This window comes from Pyrgilauda ruficollis, unplaced genomic scaffold, assembly GCF_017590135.1.
Source record: "Pyrgilauda ruficollis isolate IOZ18807 unplaced genomic scaffold, ASM1759013v1 scaffold23, whole genome shotgun sequence".
Taxonomy (NCBI): Eukaryota; Metazoa; Chordata; class Aves; order Passeriformes; family Passeridae; genus Pyrgilauda; species Pyrgilauda ruficollis.
Genome location: NW_024522539.1, coordinates 14,239,399 through 14,262,638, shown reverse-complemented (window position 1 = coordinate 14,262,638; position 23,240 = coordinate 14,239,399). Strand labels below are relative to the sequence as shown.

At 38.1% G+C, this 23,240-nt stretch overlaps 1 protein-coding gene across 2 annotated transcripts in view; it reads right to left on the bottom strand.

Moving 5' to 3' along the window:
* Positions 1 to 23,240, bottom strand: part of FAM189A1 (family with sequence similarity 189 member A1) — an 86,461-nt gene that overhangs the window by 27,931 nt on the left and 35,290 nt on the right. For both annotated transcript variants that reach the window (XM_041469068.1, XM_041469070.1), the window contains exons 3-4: positions 8,765 to 8,875; positions 3,016 to 3,147 (exon numbers count right to left, since the gene is read on the bottom strand). In XM_041469068.1, coding sequence (XP_041325002.1) covers positions 3,016 to 3,147; positions 8,765 to 8,863 — 231 coding nt within the window. In that variant the 5' untranslated portion in view covers positions 8,864 to 8,875. The remainder of the gene's footprint in view (positions 1 to 3,015; positions 3,148 to 8,764; positions 8,876 to 23,240) is intronic.

The window sequence follows — 23,240 nt, the reverse complement described above, 5'->3', positions numbered from 1 at the left end:
TGTTATTGAAACTGCATCCTAAATCCATCCCATCTGTGGCCATCATCTCATTTTTGGACACCTGATTCTTAATAAACCTTTAAACTCTTTTAACTAATTTTGTAAATAGGTAGGATTTGCTTGTGCCTTCATTTGGCTTTAATTAAACCAAGTAACTTCCTAATATGGGATAAAGCTGTTCTAGAAGTGTGGTTACTGTAAAAAAAAATCAAGATACTAGGACACTGACATCCTTTAGAAGCACAGATTATTGACCCTGAGTATCCAGAGGAAAGCAAAGAACCTTGTTTTCAGGGGCAGTTTAGGAGCTACTAATGCAGAAAACTGTAAAAAACCCCAAGTTTCCTAGTGAAATACATAAACCAGGAAGTCCTCCACTGTAAAACAGGGTAGATGGATCACACTTGGGTGTCTGCAGATCTTAATGGGTTCATCACATCATGAAACTGTGCTATTTTTACTGAGGTGTGCAGACAAGACTACAAGTATGGTATCTTATAAATATAATTCCAACCCTACCAATTCCACACCCTTGAGTGGGCTGAGACCCCAGTGCAACAGTGAAATAGCAGTATTTAACAGTATTTTTGTCCATTTTGCTGTAAGATATAATTTTGTGCTGAACTAATCAACTAATCTCAGAAATCAGCACTTATAGATCAGTCAGTTGCAATCAATACTTTTATCTATAAATGTGCATATGTGGGACCATGCATACTGCAGTGGTAGCTCCTCTGTCCCCATTAAAAGGTTTGAGTAGTTTATTCAGGGCTTCAATGAAGAAAGGAGGAGGACTGATTTACAAAAAAGCACATAGAGATGGTTCATTGCAGAAACAACAGCAATAAATTTAGAGATTTTTCAAAGCAATTACAAACCCCCTCTCAGCATCATTCAGGGCTCAGTTAACACCCAGGGCCAGCAGCCACTGCTGGTTTTCCTTGTCCTGTTTGACTGCCTGGGAGCAAGTTCAGACAGGTGATATGTGCTGCATTGTTCTGGTCACAGTGGAGCTCCACAGCTGCTACCACCAAAAGCCCACAGGTGACTTGATGGAAACACCAGATTTTTACCCCACCTGCAATAAAGAGGAGCATGAAACCTACACAAGGTTGTACATGAAATGCATCATCTTAACTCTGGTTCTCTATATTTTCTCTCCCTCTGGCTCCTCAAACAATGAATACAATTGAGATTTTGGTACTAAAACATCTGTTTCTTTAAAATCACATTGTAGTTGTTAATTGTAATTAAAAAGGGTGAGCCTTATCACTGTCAGCTGTTACCTCATGAGATGTTAACTTTTTTTCTTATGGGCTTAGTAGAACACTGTTCTTAAATTTACAGCCAGGAATCAGAGCTAAGCCAAACACAAAGCAAATGTAGAATTAAAACTGAAAAAGATGCAAAAAACTTTCCGAAAATGTTACTTTCCTAACTACCCTTTCTTAGATGAAAATTTCTGAACATAATTAAAATTGCTCTCAGACTATACTCATGGGAACTCCTGTGTTTAAACCCATTTTCTTGTAATGTAAGTTGATATGTCAATTCCATTTATAAATGATTGAGTTATATCTTAGAAGAAATTAATTTTTGTACTTGTATTCTGATTGCTGTATTGGTTAGAATCCTTGTCTTGATTTTCAGCATATGTCACTTCTACTCCCTTCATATGCTGACAAGGTCCTCCAAAGATAAACAGTTGTTTCCCTCTCATTAAAGTTTACCTTGCTGACATATTTACAGGAAGCAAACATATGCTCCCTCAATCTTTATTTTCATGGGATTAGCAAGTCAGCTTTTCCTGAATGACAGGTCCATGTTTCTGCATCTGTCATACTCTGAGGAATGTCCTTCTCAGAAGTTTCCTTCTTGTAATACATTTCACTGGTATTGTTATGTTTTGACCAACAATGTCAAGTTATGCTCCTTTTCCACTTACTAAACTCCTGCTACGCAGGAGGTTTTTGCTCTGTTACCTTTATCATCCTCATTAAAACCTGAGGCAGAGTTCTTACTTAATTTTGGGGCCATATAAAAATATTTTAACTTCTACCTCATCCATATTACTTGGTGGTAGCTTTTGTTTTTCTGCTTTTTCTTAACAAGGCTGAAGAACATTTATAGGATTTCTATCCATTCTGAATTTTAAAATATATCTTCAGATATCAATAAAACTTTTATAGCTTTCTCAGGACCCACCTGAGAAAATCTACCTCCCTAAGATCCTTCTCACAATGAATTTCTCTACTTTAATCCATTATTTTCTATTAATTTTATTAAAGTATATACTTTGAAATTGAGAGTTACAGATACAGAGTTCTGCTGATCATGCAACTAAACCTAGAATGAATCAATATCTGCCTCTCAGCCTAGGGTTCCTTTTGCTGAGCAGTTCTTTCATTGATTCCTTTTTATTTTTCAAAACAACACAGCATCAATGCCTTCCCGTTTGGTGATAATGAAGTGAAGCAATGATGGCAGCAATCACACTGAGCTCTAACTCATTTATACAATATTCTTAGTATTTGCTCTCAATTTTCCATCTGGGTAGCTGTAACACAAAATGCTACAAGATTTGAACTTCTTACAACGTCGCAGGGCAGTTTGTAAGCAGGTTTCCAGCGTCACCCAGAAAGAACACTCACTCTTCTCTCCCAAAGTGACGTGGCTGCCTCCGTGGCAGCAGCACATCAGGAATTACCTCACCATTCTGCAACACCCTGTGTGTGTTTGCATTCACCACAACATCATAAAACACCACCTCAGAACAGCAAAGTGAAAGATACCTGTTCTTGCACCTTCCAGCATAATCCACAGCCAGTCTGAACCTCTGTTTCTTGAGTAGCCCTTAACCAAGCAGTTACCCACACAAATGCTGATATTGTGATGGAGATGTTTTTTGCATGTTAGGATGGATGGAGACAGAACAGCAGCTGCTGCTCCCTTCTTCACACACTTTGTCTTGCTAAGTTAGCACTGCAATAAACAGTTAATTCTCTCCTAACACACCTTGAGGGTCAGCCTCACTGCATTGCACTCCTGCAGAGGGTTCAGTTTCAGTGTTTCTCCCAGGTTACTGCAGCCTGATGTCTGATGCTGCATTTCACAGCAAACACAGACACCATCACTGTCGAATTTAATCTGTGGAGAAAAGAAAAGGTCAGAAAAAGTATAAATCAACAGAAACACACTTACCAAAAATGGTATTTACAGTTACAGTAATGACTACTAAATGCAAAATGAAATTCTCTGTGCAGAACCTTTGGAGCAGAATGTTTTCCAATGGCTAATATAAGCTATAAAAACAGGTAAAATACAGAAAGAGGATTCAGTGTCAAAAGTGCTACCTTTTATGCCTCTTTTTGAAAAAAATTTGCTTTGCAGGAGCAGGTGAAACCAGAGTAACTCAACTGAATAAACATAAAATCATACCCAATGTGGGAAAACCAAAAATAACAGAAAGAGGTCAGAAAATAAGTGAAGGAGTCATAATCACAAATCAGTCCTTTATTTCCCAAAGTAAAGAGGGAAGCACAGTGGCAGGGTGGTGAGATCTGAATCATCCTGTTACTTTTTTTTATTTAAAAAACTCCAAAATTTCCAGACACAAAACCACAAAAAAAATGCAAACACATCACACATTTGCTATTTTTAAATCAAATTCTCTCTAGGATGTTGCCAATTTCCTGAACAAAAACAGGTACCAGCATTCCTTGTAGAATTACCTTGCACAGCCTCATACATAGAATAATTTCAACAGAATATTTACTTCTTAGACCACAAAGAATGTTTAAATTGTTCATATGATCTTAAAAGTTATATGTTTAAATATATGTATTTTTAATGCTACCCCTATCATGCTTGTGTAGCACTCTCTCCTTACATGCTGGTGACATGGACAGCAGATGGAAGAGCAAAAATAAGAGGCAATTAAAAGATCATAATAAGCTTGTCCAGATGAGGTACAGATGACTGAATGCTTGCTTACTGTGATGAAAGCATGCTCAGGGCAGGAGCTATCTCAGGGGACTTCAGCTCCTGAGACTCCAGATTGCCCTCTAGCCAGCACAATTTGTAAAATGCTTTAGAAAAAATTGGGTATGTAAATTACACCATTTCCCATATTCTCCAAGGCAACACAGGAAATAATTGTCTGTGGCAACTCACAGAAACTGGTCATACCCTACGCCAGAGACAAGGAAATAAAGAAAAAAACATAGTTTGCTCACCTCTATGATAGTTGTGGGCTTTATTTCTCATCAGCATACAATTTCACTATAAGGCAGCTTGAACAATTTCAGACTAGTTTTTTTCCAATTCCTGTAATCTTTCAATACTCTTTTTTAAAAGGTGAAACAACTAAACAGTTTATGATCAGCTGACCTCAGCTCTTCAAGCCGATGTAAAATCAAAGCACTGTCTGTCACTGGGGAGATCTTGCTCCCAAAACTCTCTGGAAATGGTTCAGGGGTTGAGAAATGCTGCTGAGGAATTTTGGAACTCACACTTTGAATTTAGAGCTGTGCCAAGGCCAGGGCCCAGAAGGCTACACCTGGCATACCAGTATAGGCTTCAGCTGCTAAAAAGTTTTTACAATGAGGAAAATGGACTTCAGACAAAGCTTTCTACTGCAAGATTATCTATTCTGATTCTCGCTGCCCCAGTTTAATAAAGGACAGGCACTGACTGATGCCATGTATCTGGCATTGCTAATGTGAAATACAGATCCCAGGGCCACCTGTATCACATGTAATGAACAGTGTCACAAAGATAAGGCTCAAAAGGCTGGGTCAAGTTTCCTCATTTATGAGAGATTCTCAATTCATTCTGAAAGTTGTTCCATAACTTTGTACTGCCCAGTAGCTCTTCTTTTAACTTAATCCTTAAAATTAGTTAAAAGCTAATTTTTTATATGGCAGTTCTTGCAAAACACAGGGCCATCTTAAGAATCACAGCATATTCAAAACCACCCAAGATTCACTACCAGATTGGAGAATTTTTATCAGTTTGCCTTGGTGTGCCCCTTTTCCTCCCATGTTTGTGAGGTGGCCTCTTTGCTGAGCTGTGTCCCTGCAATGGGGAGCAGGACCAAAGGCTGTAGATGCCACTGCATTGTGAACTGCATTGGTCACTGCTTTTCAGCAGCTGACAGCACTCCTGAGCCTCCAGAACGCCCCTCCGTGCCCTGCTGCAGTCTCACACTTGTGCAGACAGGATCAAGAGTTCATACAGCTATTCTGTGACCTTAACAGTGCTAAAATTAACTTTTTTTTTCATCTGGGAAGGAAGGAGAAGTGGATTACTGTTAGCCCAAATCACATCTCAAAGGCCATTCACTGTGCGACTCCATAAGCAGAGACAGTAGCACTGACAGTAAATCTGCATTGGTACAGGGAGAAGGGATTGGGATCACTCCTTCCAGCTGCTGGGCTGGTGTTTGCCAGCCCCAGACACAATTACACCAGCAGTGCCCCCAAAACTGTCTGCGTTTCAATCTCTTTTTGGCTGGCAGAGCTCAAGAATAAAGCATCATTCACTTCATCCCCTGCACATCCCCCCACCATCCTGTGCATATTGTGTCCCACTTCGTGACTCTTACTCATGCTAGTCAGTACCACAGCAGAGTTTGTGCGCTTTCATATTTGTGACAGTTGCACAGTACACCCTCGTACAAACCATTTTTAAGATTTCAAACACCAGCCAGAGCTGCCTATATGCATAAATTGTCTTGTAAGTTCACTTTGTTTTGTCAAAAAGCACTACTATTACTTCAAAAGTCATAAAACCCATTAAAACCTGACTGTCATACACCACAGAATCAAAAAAGGAAAGGACCTTCCAGATTCATTACAAATACATGCACACACTCTCACAGGTTCTATGTTTTTTTTTTAATCTGCATCAATTAATCAAATTCTGTTAATGCTGCTGGAAAGAAGCTTGTTTGTTTGTTTGCCTGCTACATGCACACACCCTCTCCCCTAACAGAGGAAATTAGGAGTTAACACTGCTACTTTGCATTCTACCACCTCCTTAATACAAATGGAAGTCTTCCAGTACAAGTAGTAAGAGATTTTACTTCTTCTGAATTAACTTTTAGGGGTTTTTATAGGAAACATTAAAAAGGGAAGGAAAAGCTTTAAAATGCAGTATGAGAGTTCCAAAGTTGATAAGAAGGCAGTGAAGTACAAGAAAGCTCCACTGGTGTACTCAGGGGAAGGAACTTCAGTCAGTTCTAGTACCTTATGCAGAGAGAAAGATGGGAGGATCCAGTAAGGACAAAGTTGCATTGTAGGGAAATATCAAGATTAAAAACTGAGAGATTGCTAAGAACAAAAAAGAGCATATTCTTTTTCCTAGAATTTTAAAAATTGGTTTTTTGATATGCACAGACCTGAGTTTAACTCCAGTGCAAAATGGAATACAAATAAACCTCAGGTCTGGACCTGGGCTCTGCCATTCAGCTCTTTGTGAACCTGTACCTGCTTCACTTTTCCTAGCTTTGTCTATTCCAGCTAAAGATAATGCAGGGGAAAGAAGACTCTTCCTTTATGTGTTACTGCAACCACTGGCCAATTTCGGCTGTACAACCAAAAAAAAAAAAAGTACCCTTTCAATAGAGAGATTGACACTACCACTACTTTTCTGAATAATAATCACTTCTAAATTTAATTAAAACTACAGCATTTATTTTTAAATTAATAAGTGACTTACAAGACAGGTAAGCTCAATAAAAAAATATAGATGTAAGAAATAAAATGCATTCTGTCTTGTACAGTAATAGAACATAAATTAAAATATATTAATTGCTCTACCCATATTTTCAAATAACAATTTTCAGAGAGCCATTATTTGTAAAAGAAATTTCTATATAGAAATGTTTCTCCTATACACAGTAACGAACAGCTTGAGTGTGCAACTTCTCTGTACACATCTGACTCTCACTGATTTGAAGCAGTATCTTCAGGTTTTGGCTACAGGATCTGCAGCTAATTATGGGGAAAAAATCCCAATTAATTTTTCGTAACAAGGCGTTAAAGCTACTGCCCTTTTTCCCTCTCAGTGCTGTATGTTGCTAAGCTGCAGGATAAAGGGCACATATACCAACTTCACAAATTACACATTCAAATTCTAACATATGGCAAGCACATTTCTCATATTCACACAAAAATACATATTATGGAATGTACAATAAATCCCCAGTGTTTAAAGCAAAACAAGACCACTGTGTCTTGTTCTTTTTCTTCAAATAACAACACTACATGTGAAACCCTGCTGAATTTAAACTCCATAGTACAGTAGATACTGTTATCACTTCTAAAGCCATGCATTCACCATGAATGAGTTTGATAGAAAGACCAGAATTAAAACAGAATTTCTTTTTAATTTCACTTTTTTAGTATACTGTGCTTGGAAATTGACTGGTTCAGTTATATGGGATGTTAACTACATTTCAAACCACATGTCTGCAAAGGCTGGATTTTGACTCCTAGAGCTGCATCCCCAGAGAGTACATTTGTATCCTAGGAGGCAAGTAAAGGATTTAGACTTTATAATGTACACCAGTCACATAGTGCAGGATTACACAGATCTACAGCACTAAAGAGAGCCATCTAAGGAATTAAAATTAAATATACACTTGGAACAAGCTGTTAAGAAACTGGGATTTTTCCTTTTTGAGTGAAAAATGGTAATAAAGTAATTAAATATGCTCAGCATAATACATCACCACCTTCTGAGTCAAATCCTATGCTTAATCATAAAGCAGTGCTGTTCTCTACAGTGCATCCCTCCCAGAGGGTGGTCTAAGAGAACAGAATTCTAGAATTCCATATATATGAGCCCTGCAACATGGCAAGGCAATATATTCATGTGCAAGTCCCCAGCTTGACTGAAATGGGATTTTGAGCAAGGAAAACCTAAAGAGCGATGTCTGGGTAGAAGAAACTGTTGGGTTTTTGTTGGTATTTTTTTTAAAAACAGTTACAATATCATAAACAGCCACAATGAAATTAACTTGCCCTTAGAGAGTACAACACACTGTGGCAAAGCTACTTAGCATTTCATCATACTCTGAACATCCAAACTACATATTGAACACTTATTATTTAAACTCAAGCATTTCAGTCATGAGTTGACTTCTGCAGACATCTTCGCAAGCTGACATCAGAAAATATGCCGGAATTCAATGTGTATGTACTTTTTTCCTGAGATAAAAACACAAAGGCTTTAGGTAAATTGTACCTTATCACTTAGAGCATCCCACATCATGACAATATGTATTGTTCTGTATTTTATTTAACACAAGTAACTTTCAGTTACTTTGGAAATGAAAAACAACTCAGGTTGGCAAACAAAATATTAGCATACACATACCAAAACATTCCTATTGTGAAATCCACTGCCTGGACAAGTATTGGATGGAAGGAATCCTGACCCTGCTGACATCAAATGGTAACCACCACACTGCTCTGATGTGGCCTGAATTCCACCTGTCCTGCTGAAGCATCATTTTTACCAGGAGAGTAAAAAGTCAATCCTTATGATATTAAAAGTTACTTTTTGAGGTGGCAAAACATTAAATCCATTAGCACTTTAACTCACTCTTTTCCCAAAATGTTTGTTCTAGGTTGTAACACATATAGATCGCTCTACTAAATACCTACTGTTTTAGAAATTAAAGGAATGTGTGTAAAACCCTAACAGATGAAAAACAGAATCCTTGCTCTTGGTAATAAACGTGTTTTCCATCACTCACCAACTGACATCCTTCCAGGGACTTCACCAGCTGAGCATTCTGACAGGAGAGGATGGACCCGGCCAAGTTCAGCATCACACACACTGCAGACAGCAGCATGAAAAAGGTTATCTGGAAAAAACACAAGCACCCTATTATTACTCACTTCAAGAGGCAAACAAGGAAAAAATATAATTTAGATGTTCAAGAACTTCCAGCCTGTCACACAATTACATGGATGGCAACACTTCATGTATTTTAAAGAGCATAGTGTACTTAATCTGACAGTATCCTTGGTCTTGCACTGTCAGTGAAAGCTAAATCAAAACTAGACATGGCTATTATATGTTTTCCTCCAGCCATTTCAAAATAATCCATTTATCTCCCACCTCTACCACATACTCTGAAAATTTAATGGGTTTTATTACCAAGCATTACTAAAAAGTAAGATTTGAAAAATGTTTTATTATAAACAGATGTAGTCTTGAAACAATTTAAGTCCTTTTGAGGGGGATATGGGTATCACAAACAGGAAAAGTATTTGTGAATGTCACATATCATGAGTGCCTACAAGGTGGGGGAAAAAGAATGAATAAAATTCTGGGTATATATAAATACTTGGTTTTTAAACAACAATTACAATTTAAGCAGCATCCTCCATATCAACTACTCATGGTGTTAATTACTCCTTTTTTCTCATCTCAGAATATGTCAAAACAAGCATTAACCTGATTCCATCAGTTTAATTATTGTTTTATTGCTTTAAATGTACAAAAACCTGGTGCAGTCAGGGCAGACAAATCTCAACATATAGGGAACAGCTCAAGCAGTAAGAGGCTGAGAACAAATGTGTGCCTGATGTGTGGCCACCTTAAATATTCAGTGTTGACATTGCCATAACTCAACAGGAGCATGAGTGTATTATATGAAATTAGTAAGAAATTCTCTTGCAACTCTTTTCCATATGCATGCTCACAGTTTACAGCCCCTGACTGTTCTCACAAGATGTTATCTTTTGTCAGTGCATGTGCTAGGAATATTTTTGACAACCTTAAATCCAAAATGGCTGTACGTTTTTTTCTAGTGCTTTTGGACAAAACCCCACAACTCCACAGTATTAACCAAAGGACAGAAGCTGTGTTACAAACGTTAGTTGCCAGCTTCAGATTCTTCCAAGCATCACAGCTGACAACAAGGGCTGTAACATACACCAGGTTTATCTATTTTTTGCAGTACTTGCTCCATATCAGCATTCATTAATGAAGAAACCTCTATTGGTGTTTCCAAGGTAACCTCTTCCTCTTGTCACTGGCAAAGACAAGAGGGACATGAAACAGGCTCTTAGAATTCCTGTTCATCTCGGTGGGTCTAAGTCTCACATTCTGTTTAGGAGCTGCATTTCCAAGTGGCAGCCACCACATGATATCAAATACTGAGGTTCTCTGTCACACTTGTCTTCCCAATTTTGCTGTTGTATGCCTTAATGTGCCAGGCAAGGAACTACCTAATCTGGACATGGAGCTAAAGGGGGAGATTCATGTCCTCTGCAAGTCTTTTGAAACTACCTTGCCTCTTGCAGAGCACAAAGATCCTAATAAAAGGAACTGAAGAATTTCCAATCTCTTTCCTTAATGCTTCTCAGCTAAATACAAAAAAAAGCTTTCTACTGACGGAGTGGGACACATCTGGTACTCTGTTATCACAACTTCAGAGGTAAAGTTTGCCACCATGCTGGAAGCCACAACAGAGAGAAGGAGGCACAAAAGTACCAATTACCACATTTACAGACATTAAAAAATATGTTCAAGTGTGCTTCATTTTTTTTTTATCACAAATGTCTTTTCTAACACTGGCACAGGTGCAGCAGTAAAAATAAACACATCTGCAACCCTTTGAAAGAGTGGCCATTGTGGATTTTGATGGAGACCCAACATTAGGCTATGAAACACTGTAGATTAAGTTAGATATACATTATTTACAAAGTCAAGGATGGCTAATTTCCAAGCTAAAATTTTCCTCAGAAAGAGAGTTACCAAACAATATATTTGGTCTGAGAGCTCAGTGTGACACACTGGAAGGAGCAATATGAAACTAGAAGGAAAGAGTACAAAACACAGTCAACCCAATGATCAAGGGCAGAAACTTACACTGAAGTGAATACAGAATGCTCAGATATTGAAGGCTATGACATCTAAATGCTGACTTAAAATACAGCATTATGTTCTTCACCTTTCTAGTTACAACATATAAACAAGATAACATATTCCTAGAAATCAGCAAGGAGCATTAATGCCACACAGCTCCAAAAGTCACCAAGAACTAATACATGAACAAAAAGCAAAGCCCATGGATTTATTATGACTTGTTGGTAGCAGAACTAATTGGAGAAGTCAATGCTTATATTTTATACAAAGGACTCTGTGGAAGAAATGTTAACAGGACTTCCTGTGTAAATGTTACCATGGTCCTAAACAAATTCTACAAAACTAAACAGTTTGGATGCAATGATTTAAAATTATATAACAACTCACTATGTGGGATGTCATCTTGCACATGGACCCACACAAGGCTCCCCTTTTTACTCCATTTCTGGGATCAACCTCAAGTATGAACATGCAGAGCGTATCAAGAGTGAGTCTGCATCTTTGCAGTCCCAAGAGACCACACCACACACATCTGCACAGAATGAAAATATCAGCACCCTCCATGCCTTGCAAGGGAGAGGCCAGGAAAAGTGCCCTTCCATACTGAAAGAAAAGAAATCAAAAAAACTTAAGCACTAACAGGTTATATTATCTTTCCATTATAAAGGAAGTTGCTTGTAGTTCTGTCTTGAGTATAACTTGACCTTTTAGAAAATTACTAGTATTCTCAGATTATTTGTGAACATTTTTTCCTTCCACATTTCTTAAATGTAGATACAACCATACACCTGCCTTCAGAATGTCCCAAAGCAAATCATCTTAATTTTATGGATACCACCAAAAAAATCAAAGGGATTTACAGAAGCTGATATATTCTCTGCCCTCTGTTCTTTTTCATCACTTTCAATTTTGCCTCTTAATATTTCTCTTTTCTTCACAACTGGCCTCAAGTAATTTATTCTCTTTTGTTTTTTCCATAAGCTTTAGACTTCCTTTCATCTTCTTTCCCGAAGGCACTGTTGAAACTGTACCACCTGAAAACCCAAAAACTTTAATCCTTGAGATAGCTGGCACAAAGCACCTTCTTGCCCTTACTGTGTCTTTCACAATTTGTTCTTGAATTGATAGGAGGCAAAAAGGGGAAAAACAAAAGCACCAACTTTAGCACGCACTGCAGTTTGTGACCTGCAACATAAGACATTAACAATTTAGATTTTCTGTCCATATACAGCTTTCTACCAAAAATGTGGCGAGAGCAGCTCTGAGGAGGAGGACTTGGGGGTGTTGGTGGATGAGAAGCACAGCACGACCTGACAATGTGTGTCTGCAGCCCAGAAAGCCAACTCTGTCCTGGGCTGCACCCCAAGCAGCGTGGCCAGGAGGCTGAGGGAGGATCCCCCATCCCTGGGAGCTTTCAAGGCCAGGCTGGATGGAAGTCTGAGCAATCTGGTCTAGGGGAAGCTGTCCCTGCCCATGGCAGGGGGTGCAACAAGGTGACCTCTCTCCCAACACAACCCAACCCATTCTATGAGTCTGTGACTTTCACAAATTTATATTAAACCCTGTTTTGCCAATACTTTTGATGGGGATTCTTTAAGTGACCCAAGCCACCCACTCACTACTGCATACATACACACCAAGAGCACAGTAAAAAGGAGCAGCACACATTACGTTTTGAAGAAATACTTGCTACTACAAGCAGGAAGAAGTTTCTACACACAAAATAATTAAAGTCCTCCAAAAGAGATGTTAATATTGCATCACATGAAACCTTATTTCTAAAAGCAACATTTTATTTCATTCCTCACACTTTCATTTTGGAGATATATATGAAACAGGATCGCTTCTTCATTGCTGGCATTTCAATCACTACTTCCCCTGGTGGTTTGCAGTGGTTTGATAGTCAAGACATGAACACTGAGACAAAATGTTACCCTCTGTGCTGATGAAGCATATTACTCAACTCCCCTGTGCAGGGTACTTTGAATAAAACCTTGCATTGCAATGACAGGCTGCCTTCTGTAAATCTGCCAATCCTCTGCACCTGTAATACTGTGCCTGCTTGTATTTCCTGTTAATTCCTGTCCTGCAGCTCCTGAAAGGTCAGAAAATCTCCTTGAATGAACTTTGGTTGACACTGAAATCATTTGCAGAAAGCAATTTTTTTGAGACACTGTAGTTTGATATGAGGTACTACAGGTTTCTTTCCAATCACTTTAAATATGTGTGGGTATATTCAATGAGATTTAAAATACATTCCTTTTAACGCACACATTTCTTATTTGTGAAACAGCAAGAATAGCCAGAGGTAAACATGCTTGTCTCTATAAACCACTGTATAAGTAGATTAAAAACTTGCCCCAAGCTATTTTGCTCACAGAACTTTGTCTTACATGAACTGCAGACAGTAACATTTATTGTTATTTGTGCTGCAGAATTTATAGTTTCCCTGACAGAGGTGTAGAAGGTTAAACACCAGAAGCAAACCTGAAAATTTATCACCACCAAGAGCTATGAAGCAATGAGATCAGCAACAGTGCCAGGACTAAGTTAATGCAAGATTATCTGGGGTACAGCCAGAAGCCACCTGTTGGACCAGCCAGATGCTGAATACTCATTATATATTATAGGTTTAAATACATAAAACATATAATTTTTAAATGAGCCCATTTTAAACCCTTACTAAACAGAAACAGCACTCATACCAACACTCTTGACTCATGGTTTGCAAGTGTACAAGAAACAACAAAATTTATCTTCCCATTATTTGCCTCATAATAGATTTCTTTTTCATGATTTCTCAATGCTTGCCAAGAAGAGACAGGATGAAAAGTGTTGGCATTTCAGATCTGTTTAATTCAGTACTCCCTATTTTTTGCCTAAATTAAAATAAAGCTTTGAACAAAAATATTTTCTCTAAGTCTAAAGCAACGTTCTACATTAAATAGACAGAAATATTTCCTGTAGTGTGGCACAGCATCAGGCTAGAGATTTTAATGCTTTTATGTTAGGAACCATAAATTATATCCTGTTTTATTTTAAATAATATCAGCCTGTTCAATTCCTGTCATTATTTAATTAAATTACATATTCTCCAGATTAAATTCCTTTTGACTCCAGTGAGGCTATTTAACTTTGTAAAGGAAAGCTGAAATCTCAGTATAAATATTTAAATCCATGTAACTATTTCTAGTTTCAAAGCTAAATAGTTCAGATGAAAACTTCTGAACTTGAATTTGGTGTATGGGATTTTATTGACTCTCCTATGGCCCTTTTAACTTGCTTTCATTCCGATAGATCTTGGAATGTAATTAATTTCTTATTTGTTGCTTGGTTGTATCTTCATTTCTATATTTTTATTAAAATATTCTGTGGAAAATTCTAACTTCAAATATGATTTTATTTAAGATTATAAACAATGCTACTGGTTTCAATTTACAAGAAAAAACGATGCCTCCCTGTGACTGTATTTTGTTTACTGCCAGAGTAGCAATCAGCTTCCAGCAAGAGTAAACATGCTGTAGCTTTGGGGAATTATGTCAATTTTGGTAACAGCCCCGCGGGCAACAGAGAGGGGCACTGGGTGTTTGCAGCAGAATTTGCATCACACAAAATAACACCTATTTAGAGACCAGAAGGAGCAGTTTGGTTTCCTCCTGTTTCACTGTGCAGCAAACAACAACAACATCAATAAAGTGAGGGGTTTGTAGCTGCTGCCAAGGCTTTCCAAGAACCCTGGAATCCAAAATGCAACCTTGGCTCTGTGCACAGGAGCAGAGTGACAGACAAATGCAAAGATGCATTTATATCAAAACAAGTCTCCTAATATCTCATAATAAAAGATATTCAATACCTCCAAGAAATTCCCTGTCAGTTGAAGCAATGGGCATACAGATAATTTCCTCGAGTGGGATCAGATTAAAAGACAAAGTGAGTGCAGCACTGTCACATTCTACACACAGCAATAGATGTTTGTTGTTTCTGTAATGCTCTGTCACAGCTCCAGCAATTACACTGTTTATTGTAGTATTTTTTAGGAAACTGTAAGAGAGGGCCTGATTTAGTAATAAAGACATTGTGCTCTCAGCTCAGAAACATTAACCAGAAATTTGTCAAAAGTAGATATTTCAGCATCTACTAATTTTCTGCTCTTTCTCTTCCAGTTAACTCTTTTAGCATCTGCACCTTTATGAAACACAGAATATTCTGAGTTGGAAGGGACCCAAAAGGACCATCAAGTGGCCTTCAGACTACTGCCATATAAAAGAGAAACAAGAGGAGCTATAACCTTTTTTTTCCAGATAAAATTCAAGCTATCTCTTGAAGTATTCAAATAATGTGACACACTTCTAACAGTGATTGTAACAAAAATAGTTTGCAGGTAATTAGTTTCAGAGCAGAGAACAAGTTTAGTTTAGGTTTTGTGTAATAATCTATTAGAAGGACAATGGGGAGTTGCCAGCTAATATGCTAAAGAGGCTAATTTGAAGTTTGCTACATGAAAATAAGCAATCAAAGGAATCCTTCAATGATCTGTAGCTAATAGTGCAACAATACAACCTGGTCATAATAATTTATTATTATAAATTATATCACATAGTCATATGATTTTTACTGTATGTGCAGTCAAAATAAGTTATTTGGACAAATCTTTTTTAATAGTAGCTGTATTGTCTAAATTTTATCACTAGCATGTACATTTATGCACCACTGCTCCCCTAAATAAAAAATCCATGCACACGAAACTTAAAGTGTTATTTTGAAGGGAAAAGAAATCCAAACATCACTAACCTATATTAATGCTACTCAAAATGTTGTCAATTTGAAATGCTTCAAAAACAACTGTTTCAGCTGTACTGCCAGGTGGAAAAAGAGGAGTTCATAAACAGTATGATAATAAGAACTTCAAATATAATGCTTTCTGAATAGAATTTTGACCACATAAGCCAGACCTAAAATTTGCAACTACCTCAGCCATATTAGTTTAATTTTTCCGTCCAACATACACTCAAAGGAAGTAAAAACTGAAACTTTTTAAAAATTAACAAATAAGACACTGTGTCTCAAAAATGTTCCATAACAACAGCAGAACAGGAAAAGAAAGCTGATGTTTAGGGTCTTTAGACATTTAGGATGCTAGAAATTAATTAGCTAAATTAGCTTTGTATGCAAGAATCTATATTTAAACAAAACAGATAAATCAGTAATTAACAATGAATACATTTTCTTCAACAATGTGAGTAGTCTAATAACTTTTAAGAAAATCTACATAAGACTGAATTTATGCTTCCACAGCAGCTGCCGAGTGGGTTCATCCACCTAAACAATACATTACTTTTTGCAAGTGTCACATTGCAGGAAGGATTCACCTCCATGCACGTGTCAGTGAAATGCTATTCCAAATAAATTAACCTTCCACAACATCTGTAGCAGGATTCCCTGAGGAAATAAAGGCTCGTGTTGTCCCGCTGACAAGGACAGGCATCAAAAGCTCTGCGAGCAGCCCTTCCTGGCAGAAGCGTAATGAGACAGAAGCAGGATGTAAAGGTCACACACACAGATATTTTGCATCTGTCTTTCCCAACATATTAATAGCAATTAACTACTCACTTGCAATTATTCTCATTAATTAACAACTGCGTGGTCTCTCTGAGCCCTCGCACACCAGAACTCTGACTTTCATCCCTGAGGAGGAAAATTCTGCCAGGTGAGCATGGTCAGGAGCCACAAGTGCTGACCTCCATCAAGAGCACATGAGCATTTCCAGTATCAGTTCAAGCTTCAACGTGGGCAGCAGCTCTTTCCAATTCCATTGTCATGTAAACTCACTATAGTTTTGGCCATTTCAAGAAAAATTGCACACACATCTCCAAAGAATACTCACATGAATAATTTGATGGAGATCCATCAGTAAATGAACTTTAGGATTTCAAAGGCCTTTCTTCATATATCTGAAGTAGAACTTAGTCCATAATGCTGTTGCAGGTTTTATAGTATTTGTAGTACGGAAACCCAAACACTCAATCACACACATGTCTAGTTCAGGATCTAAACTGTGATTTACCTGGCAAGCAAATCCCACTGAAATCAAAGTATTTTTCTTCAACAAGCACAGGATAATTAGATTCCCTTTGGGTAACAGTTTCCTTCCATCTGTCACACAAATAAAACTAAAATCACATGAGTTTTGATTGAGTATGTCAGCACAAAGAGAGAGGTATCCATTCCCAACTCCATCACACCTCAAAATACTTTATATTAGTTCATACAAATATTTATTCTACTTTTAGAAACATTTCAAATGCAGCTCAGCTTGTCTTGAATAAATTTTTGAAGCTAGTGTTTCCTCACCATTTGAAAACAAAATTCCAAGTTTAACAAATAGCTCCCCTGTTGCCCAACTAGCCAGCCCCAGGGATACGTGACACGAGATTCATTTACCAAGGAGGAAGAAGAAATGCTGAAGCAAACCAGACTCTCACCAAGAAAGAGTTGAAGAATTAGACTGTGCAAAGGCTGCCAAGAACTCCAGGAGCAGATGGGATGCAGCCTGCATTTCTAAAAGGAGGAGCAGATGAGATGAAAGAACCATCAGCAGATATATTTAGAAAGCATGTGAGAACAAGGGAATTAGTGATGGGCTGAAGAGAGGTGAATGTAGCACCCACAGCACACTCTTCATTGCAAGCAGCAGCAGCAGCACTGGGACTGGAGCTGTGACAGTTCCCTAGGGCAGGAATGTGCCACAGGAGCTGCTGCCATGGCAACAGGATGCGATGGCAGCAGATGGGGAGGAGCAGGGGCTGGTTTAGGGTAATTATGAAGTGCTTCTTTAGGAAGGGGAAGTGTTATGCCCCAGCAGGGTTTGTCTGCCCTGCAGGAAAAGCTGCTTGTGGTCTTTTTAAACTCTGCCACTGGGGATAACTAACTAGCACAGGGATGCTCAGCAGAGGAGTTGGATTCTCACATGAGTGGCAATTGGTGGCAGCTGGGCCCAGGAACAAGCGGCCTTGGCCAAAAGGGCATCAGAGAGATGCAGACAGAGACCTAGGCAAGAGAGAGGTTTAAGAAGTGTTAAGATGTAAAAGAGGGCATAGCATGTTCATTCTAAAGAGCTGCTTCACCCTGTGGCATCTTTTCTCCATCACTGCAAAGATTTCCCTGATTCATTTCTTCTGTTTCCATCTCAAGTGTGTTTCTTACTCACCCAGTTCACAACTTTACTGGGCCATTCTCTGTTTTTTCCCCTCTTCCTCTTCTGTCAGTCTATCCTAATGAAAGAGCACTGGGGCTAGGTTTCATGTTGTTTCATGATATTAAAGAAGACAAGGGAATCACCAGTCTAAGTTTAAAAAAATCAATAGGCAGTGCACATTTTAAAAGCTAAATGGATATATTAACTTGCCTGAAAAAAAAATAACATGAATGTAATAAGAGTTTACACAAATTCAAATTACAAATTTTGAAGACCACACTTTTCAGACACCCTACTCAATCCAACAACAGACATTATTTTGTGGCCTAAAACAACAGTTTGTACATTGGGAAAAGACCTCTCGGGGCATCCGTTTGAAACAAATTTAAAAGAGAAGCAGCTTCAATGAAACATAAATATATTTTAAATCTACTTTCAAACTGATGTAACCTGGAATACAGTTATCCCTAAATACACTAACCTCACTTCCAGATCCTGTCTCACAGATATTTAGCACAACCCCAGCCATGCTGTAGCAGTGTGCAGGGGCAGATGATGCAGTTTGTGACCAGAGCAGTAAAGCCACCTTAGAGCTTTATACAACTAACCCTCAGGGAAGGGAGAACAGGAAGACAAGAGGCAAAGAACACTTAACTTTGTCCCAAATATAGGAAAATACTATTTACAGCCTACACTTTTGTCACTGAAATCATTCAGAACTAAGATACAAATCTATTGCAATTCAGTTATTTATGGTGCTTGTGGCACTGCATCTCTGAAACATGAGAGATCCTCTTGTATGATTTCTTACTGACATGGTTTTGGTCCAATTCTGTCTGGTCATCTTTTGATGTCTATCTTCCTCATGTTACCAGACTCACATTTCAATTTCTCCTTCCTGTTCCAGTCCTCCACAACTCTCTTCCCCCTGATTTAGCATTCAGCTTCTCTGAATTTGGGTTGGTTTCCTTCCATGCTCCCAGAAAAGAGGTCAAAGAAAAACATTCTGCTCTCAATTCCAAAGCCTGGCTTCACATCAGCTCTGATCAAAATTTACAGCTTTACATCTGAAGAGCTACTTTTTGAACCAGCACTGGATTTGCTTTCCAAACAGAAGTTATTGCAGCCTCCCAAGTTTCTTTTTGAAAGCAGCAATACCCAGCATTCAACCCCTGCCCAGCTCATCACAAACTGAAAACACAGGTATGTAAGATGCACTTTTCTCACCCAGTGTTTTGTTCACCTTTAAACTAGTGCTTCAGCCTCAAAGAAGGAGTTTGTCTAATAGCAGAGTTCCTAATGAACATTTTGATCAAGGAATTCAAAGAACTCTCACGCTGAAATGATACTGCAGAGTGATCAAGGGATCTGTTAAGGCAGAGGGATGTTCTGCAGCTCCTCTCAACATCACACAGGTGTCAAAGTCAGCGGTGACACACGAGGGTTGGCTGCCTCACACTGCTCTCACCCCACGCTGTGCATGCCTTCACTTGCTCTTCTCCTGCAGTCCTGACCTCTTTATGCTGACATTGCCTCTCCACTACATCGATCATTTTATTCCAGGAACCAGACACCAAATCTCTGCTTGAGGGTGGGTACCAGAGGGAGGACAACCACTTTTTCTTTTTTAAAATTCAAATATTTCTCTCAGATTTCATCTGAAAGGAATCTGCAAATTCTCTTACAAGAGTTTTAAAAAACTTATCTCACCCCTTAAGCTACTCTAGAGCTCAGGTTAAGCAGCATGGCCAAGAACATGTCAACACTCCACCTCACCAAGCACAATATAGGAAACTTACTGTTATACAATACACTATATATACACATATATATGTGCACACACACTAATATACTATATATATACACCAATACACTATTTCTCTACATTTTAGGTTTCATCTGTTTCCTGAAGTTTGGTTATTCCTGCTGTAGTCTGCAATGATACCTAGTGAAAGGAGATAATCAATGAGGAAAAACATTTGGACCAGTTTTACATATTCATGCATCTTATGGGGCAAGTGTATATGTGAATGTATTGATTTAAAATTATTAGCAATTTCACTTTTCAATGTAGATATTTTTCTAATGATTTTTACAGAAAAAAAGGAAAAATACTCAAGTCTGAATTTCAACTAATTCAAGCTTTTTACTGGAATTCTAGAAAGAAAAATCTCTCATTTTGCAACAAACACCAAGCTGACCCAAGATTAATATTTTTTAAGAAGTCAGTTTTTGCATTTAACTGAGTCTTATCATGGGTGCAGCCTGAGACTTTGCACAGCAGTTCATCCTTTTGCCTGATATACAGGTTGAACTGCAGCTATTTAGGACAGCTTCTCTAATTTTTCTAAAATTAAGAAAATCCTATCAAACAGAAAAAAGGCTTGAAATAATTATTCATTTGAAGGGACAACACATTGAGTTGTACACGCACTGATTTGCATGTTCACTGGTGCACAGAACTGGATCTGGAATGCACATTTCATAGCAAATGCTTTTAAATACCTACTCTAAGTAATCAAGATCATTTATTAATAAGTAGTATTACCTTGTGCTCACTGACATTCACAGACATTATGAAACCCCACATTTCAGTTCATTGAAAAAAATATTAAATCTATCAGTTTATTGTAAAAACTTTCAGTTAGAAATGTAAAAGTATTTTTCTGGGGTCACTCAAATGCCAGATGGCAACAGAGAAGCTTTCAACTCAATTCAGAGGCTGAATTAATCTCCCTAGCACAAACAGATTTGCAATTACCATAGATTAGATTGTAACAGAAAAATAATCTGACTGCACAATTTAAAGGTTTTTTACAAGGCAATTCAGCCTCAGGTGCTTCACAAGCTCTCTCTCAATTTTCAGACACTTCCATAAACCAGAAGGAAACAAATTCCTACTTCAACACTGCATTTTAACACTAAGCAGTGGTAGTAACACAGCCAACACTTGGTTTCCAAAAAAGGGACCCTTGAGAGATTTTCTGAAAGCACTACCAATACCCTGAGATTTCAAAATGAAAACAGAGAAAGCTTAATGAGGAAACATCTGAAATATAAGGAAAATACCATTCAAAATCAATGTGTGAGCTACTTAAATATCTCCTTTGCCTGAGTGTTTCCTCTGGTAAATGTAAATACGGGTTTGATAACAGACACTGATTCCTTGCATGTATAAAGTATTTTGGCAACATAAGCAACTGATGGCTAGGAGGTGACCAAGAAAATTCAGATAAACTAACAAAAAATCTGGTGAGTTTTCCAGATGATTAAGATTTGCAAAGGCACTTTAGCAGGAGAACTTCTAAATTTCTGCACATCAATATTGCAGTAAATGTCCTCAGTACATACACATTTGTAAATCTTTGACTGAATGCAGAATACAAAACAGCATTCATACTAATAGCTTATAAATACACAACTACTCTCAGTTTTGACTTTGGTTCCAAAGTGTTAAACTGTGCAACAACACACTCACTTCTACACCCCAATACTACATAACACACTTCTATTATCATACAGCCAGAAATTAAGGCTTGATGAACAATCTCTGTTTAATGCTTCTTCAACTTCCTCTTTTTGCCTGCAGAAAATAATACATTTGCAAAGAAAAGACCCTGCATCTGTGGGAAAACCATGTATGATTACAGTGCTGGGCAAGGCACACCCAGCAGTGTGGGGCGCTGACCCTGGCCAGCAGGAAAGCACCACACAGCCACCCACTCACTGCCCCCTGCAGCAGGACTGGGGGGGAATTAGAAAAGCCCAAGTGAAAAAAAACAACTTGTGGATGGAGACAAAGACAGTTTAATACGCAAAGGAAACAGGAAGGAAAAAGCCAAAGCAAGTGATGCTGTGTGGGAAAAGCAGGAAGCTTTGATACTGCACAAATACTGCTCAGCAATAGCCAAAACACTGGTTATTATAAACCAGCTTTAGTCGCAAATCTAAGATATGCAGAAAACTGCACCTTAAAATATTATCACAGTTTCACCAGTTTTCAGGACACCACAGATGTTGCATGGTTTAATTTTATATAACTTTATTCATAGCTTCAAATGATAAAGCTATGTATCTTGCTGCTATCGCTCTCGGCAATGCCATATTTTGTAACACACTGCAACAAAAAAAGACATATTGTAATTGATTGTCTAGCTGCTTATAGTACTATAAAATAGGTTAAAAGGTAATTATTGACCATATGTATTTGGCATATGTGTTGTATAAACAGATCAGGAGAAACATGGCTCATTAGCATGTTGGTGGTACTTTGAGCTGTGAGGTTGTAAAGTTACACATTATTGACTGCTAATCAGAAGAGTCACCCTGCACACGTGGGGTCCAACTGCTCAAAGGTATTTACAGTTCAGCAAGGAAAACAGGACTTTCTGTAGCCACTGTAAAGCCACTGCACAGGTTAATCACACACAGCAGTGAAAAACACCATCCCTGTTCTGCTGGGGTCACCATTCTTCAGCTGATTATTGTATCACCACCAAGGGTCAATGCAGGAGATCAGAATCTAAATCAAGAGCATTAAGCTTACTCTTGGAAATAAATAATTTCCTAGAGCAGATTTCAGGAAGATGAGCTGCCCTGCAAGCATCAACGTTACCATTACTGTTCCTCCCTTTTATTTCCTTGAATTACACTGACCATGACTGCCTATTTACATTTCACTGAACGAGTCGATATTAGAAAGCCCAGCTGAATTTAAACATTCAGGAATCAGAGAAGGCAAGTCTCAACAGACCTGGATAACATTTCTGATGTGTGAATATTATTTATTCCAATGATGTGAGTTCTATGCCTACTGTCTGAGTTCACAATATAAAAGATACACCTGCAGTTCTAATCAAGCTTATTCTTATTAGTACAAGACTTTCCATTTCATACTGCCCATTACGCATTTTATGCCAGGACTATCTTCAGTACTATGTTACTAATATTTAGTGTTACTCTGTTACACATGCACACTGTTTCAAAGGCAATGTTTGCCTCCTAACACATCCTTATTGACACAGTCACAACGTGCTTTTAATAAGCTTGATTTCCACCTAATACTGCTTTACATTAATAGGCTAACAAACTCTATTAGCATGCACACACAAAGAATGGATTACTGTTCATTATTAAGTAACTACATGAATCCCACAAC